Source organism: Xenopus tropicalis, chromosome 8, assembly GCF_000004195.4.
Source record: "Xenopus tropicalis strain Nigerian chromosome 8, UCB_Xtro_10.0, whole genome shotgun sequence".
Classification (NCBI taxonomy): Eukaryota; Metazoa; Chordata; class Amphibia; order Anura; family Pipidae; genus Xenopus; species Xenopus tropicalis.
This window is the reverse complement of record NC_030684.2, coordinates 3,270,101-3,273,463: the sequence shown is the minus strand read 5'-3', so window position 1 is coordinate 3,273,463 and position 3,363 is coordinate 3,270,101. Positions and strand designations below refer to the sequence as shown.

The 3,363-nt window shown below is 51.7% G+C and overlaps 1 protein-coding gene across 2 annotated transcripts; it reads right to left on the bottom strand.

The window, feature by feature from the left end:
• On the bottom strand, positions 1-3,363 carry fut7 (fucosyltransferase 7 (alpha (1,3) fucosyltransferase)). Of its 2 annotated transcripts, XM_012969755.3 has the most exons (2): positions 3,121-3,363; positions 1-1,194 (listed from the first exon to the last, which is right to left on the bottom strand). In XM_012969755.3, the coding sequence occupies exon 2, from the start codon at positions 1,152-1,154 to the stop codon at positions 117-119; it is 1,038 nt and encodes a 345-aa protein (XP_012825209.2). In that variant the 5' UTR covers positions 1,155-1,194; positions 3,121-3,363; the 3' UTR covers positions 1-116.

Genomic DNA, 3,363 nt, shown 5'->3' with positions numbered 1-3,363 from the left:
TGCAAAGTTGCTAGGAATAGCTCATTTATTACTGAACCCCTTTAACCCATAGACGTATGTGGTTGCTAGGGTTCCATTCACCCTAGCAACCAGGCAGTTGTTCAGATAACACAGTGTTATGAGTCGTCCCGGGTTCTGTTCCAGATCCAGCCGTGTAGGTCCCTATAGACCTTGTTCCGGGGCAGGTTGGGTTGGGCCGCACAGATCAGACAGAATCGCTCCCTCCAGTCGCTGTAGATCTTCACTCCCTGTCGCTCCCTCCAGCGGAAATACCGCCGGTACCGCTCGTCGCTCAGGGTCCGCAGATATCGGGCGAGATGCTCGGGCGACGCGAAGTCCGACACGTGAATGAACGAATCGGCCGGGACGAATCGCTCGTAGTTTTCCCGGGGGGGTCCCAGCACGACGGGGACGGAGCCGGAGAGGAAGGAGTTAAACCAGAGCTTCTCCGTGATGTAGTCCCGGTGCCGGGAATTCTCCAGCGCTAAGTAGAACCGGTACCGGGACACGGTGGGGAGGAGGCAGGCCGGGCACAGGGGCCGCCGGTTCGCTTTACCGTAAATATCCACCTTCAGGTAGTGGGACAGGTTGGAGTAGAAGGCGGCTCTTTCCTGAGACTTACGGTAGTGACTGACCACCCAGGACACCTGTCCGGTCTTGTTGGGCAAGTTGGGCACCTTGGCCGGCTGAGGGACCAGCATCCCATAGGGCACGAATATATCCGAGTCGGTCCGATAACTCAACGTCCAATTGAAAAGCTCATTCAGTTCCACATCCTTATGCATGTAGGTCGGGGGTTCCAAGGAGGCCCAGACCCATTTCTGACCCAACGGCCGGACCGTGTCCGGGAACTCGAATCCCTTTTCCCTCAGCTCCTTATGGTGAAACACCACGACCTGGGCCCGGGGGAAGTCGCTGCGATTACCCGTCAGTCTGCAGCCCCCGATACCGAACCGATCCAGACAGACGTTCCCGGAAAGGTCCATCGGCCTATGGAAGGGCCAGTGCCAGATCAGGATGGTGAGTGGGTCTGGGGGGCCCTGGGCGACCCCGGGGGGAGAGATTAATACAAAGCTGCTGTTCCAGAAGAGAAGTCCAATCAGAACCATGGAGCCCAGGGCGGAGCAGCAGCGCAGTCTGTGGCCCAAACTCATGCTCCTCCCACCAGTGGGCACCGACTGGGCATCAGGGTTACTATGGAGAAAGAGACGAACATTAGGAGCTTCGCCTGTTAAACTACATTTCCCAGCATGCCTCATCAGCCACCCAGTGAGGGTAAAGATCTGCTGGTTTGGCCCCGGGGCCAATGATTGGATCATAAGAGACAGATACAGGTCTATCAGGAGAGACCCACGTCAATAGGCCAATGGCCAAAGGGATTATAAGCCCCGCCCAATAGGTATTTGACCACTTTTCAGCCAGATATCTACTGGCCGAGGCAGTTGGGGAAGGGTCAGAGAAGCCGCCCTGAAGGGGCTCAGTCAGCAGCTTAAAGCAGTAGCCTTTTAATTATTTCAGTTATCTGGTTGCTAGGGTCCAAATGACCTTAGCAACCAGGGAGGGGTTTGAATGAGAGACTGGTATATGAATAGGGGAGGGGCTGAATAGAAAGATAAGGAATAAAAAGTAACAATAACAATAAAACTGGAGCCTCACAGAGCAATAGGGTTTGGCTGCCGGGGTCACTGACCCCCCCAGTAGCAGGAAATGCTGAGATCTGATAATTACCAGTATTCGGTACATGGGGGCCGGTAGTGATGGTAAATCCCGTATCTGGGCTTAATCAATTTCTAAGAAAAAATAAACATTTCAGAAGAACGATACTGGGAATCTTCCTGTTTCTCTTGGGGTGAGCCCCCCCATCTAATCACAGAGGCCCCAGGAACATAGACATAAAGGTTTTAGTGGGATTTTCCCTAAAAGACGAAATATAAAATACAGTATATATATATATATATGGGGCGTATGAGTCAGAAACAGCCTGTGTGGAAGCAGAATGCATCTACATTTACACACAGACATACAATATCCTTTTAATGCTTATACAGCTAGCTAGAATCTCAGCCATAAAGCAGGACAGGACTGCTGCTTACAATGGGGGGGATCAGATAGGATCTGTGCCACTGTGACAGAATGCTCTGTTATACAGATAGCTAGAATCTCAGCCATAAAGCAGGACAGGACTGCTGCTTACAATGGGGGGGATCAGATAGGATCTGTGCCACTGTGACAGAATGCTCTGTTATACAGATAGCTAGAATCTCAGCCATAAAGCAGGGCAGGACTGCTGCTTACAATGGGGGGATCAGATAGGATCTGTGCCACTGTGACAGAATGCTCTGTTATACAGATAGCTAGAATCTCAGCCATAAAGCAGGGCAGGACTGCTGCTTACAATGAGGGATCAGATAGGATCTGTGCCACTGTGACAGAATGCTCTGTTATACAGATAGCTAGAATCTCAGCCATAAAGCAGGGCAGGACTGCTGCTTACAATGGGGGGATCAGATAGGATCTGTGCCACTGTGACAGAATGCTCTGTTATACAGATAGCTAGAATCTCAGCCATAAAGCAGGGCAGGACTGCTGCTTACAATGAGGGATCAGATAGGATCTGTGCCACTGTGACAGAATGCTCTGTTATACAGATAGCTAGAATCTCAGCCATAAAGCAGGGCAGGACTGCTGCTTACAATGGGGGGATCAGATAGGATCTGTGCCACTGTGACAGAATGCTCTGTTATACAGATAGCTAGAATCTCAGCCATAAAGCAGGGCAGGACTGCTGCTTACAATGGGGGGATCAGATAGGATCTGTGCCACTGTGACAGAATGCTCTGTTATACAGATAGCTAGAATCTCAGCCATAAAGCAGGGCAGGACTGCTGCTTACAATGGGGGGATCAGATAGGATCTGTGCCACTGTGACAGAATGCTCTGTTATACAGATAGCTAGAATCTCAGCCATAAAGCAGGGCAGGACTGCTGCTTACAATGAGGGATCAGATAGGATCTGTGCCACTGTGACAGAATGCTCTGTTATACAGATAGCTAGAATCTCAGCCATAAAGCAGGGCAGGACTGCTGCTTACAATGGGGGGGGGGGAGGATAAAACTCACCTCTGATATTTAGGGGGTCCCCGGCTGCTCGTTCCTGTGAGCCCCTCGCTGATGACATCGGGTTGGGTCGGCGCCGCGGCTCTGATGCCCCCGAATGCCCGGTGTCTCCAGGGAGATTCATGTTCTTCTTGTTTCCTTTACCCCAGAAAAAGCTGAGATCCCAGGTCCCACCCCCTGCGGGCAGAGGCGCTTCTGCATTGGATGTTGCGCTCTTGGGCCGAGCGGTGTCAGCAATAAATCTCC

Coding starts and splice junctions, on each gene's coding strand:
- fut7 (XM_012969755.3), bottom strand. CDS start 1,154: ATGAGTTTGGGCCACAGACTGCGCTGCTGCTCCGCCCTGGGCTCCATG.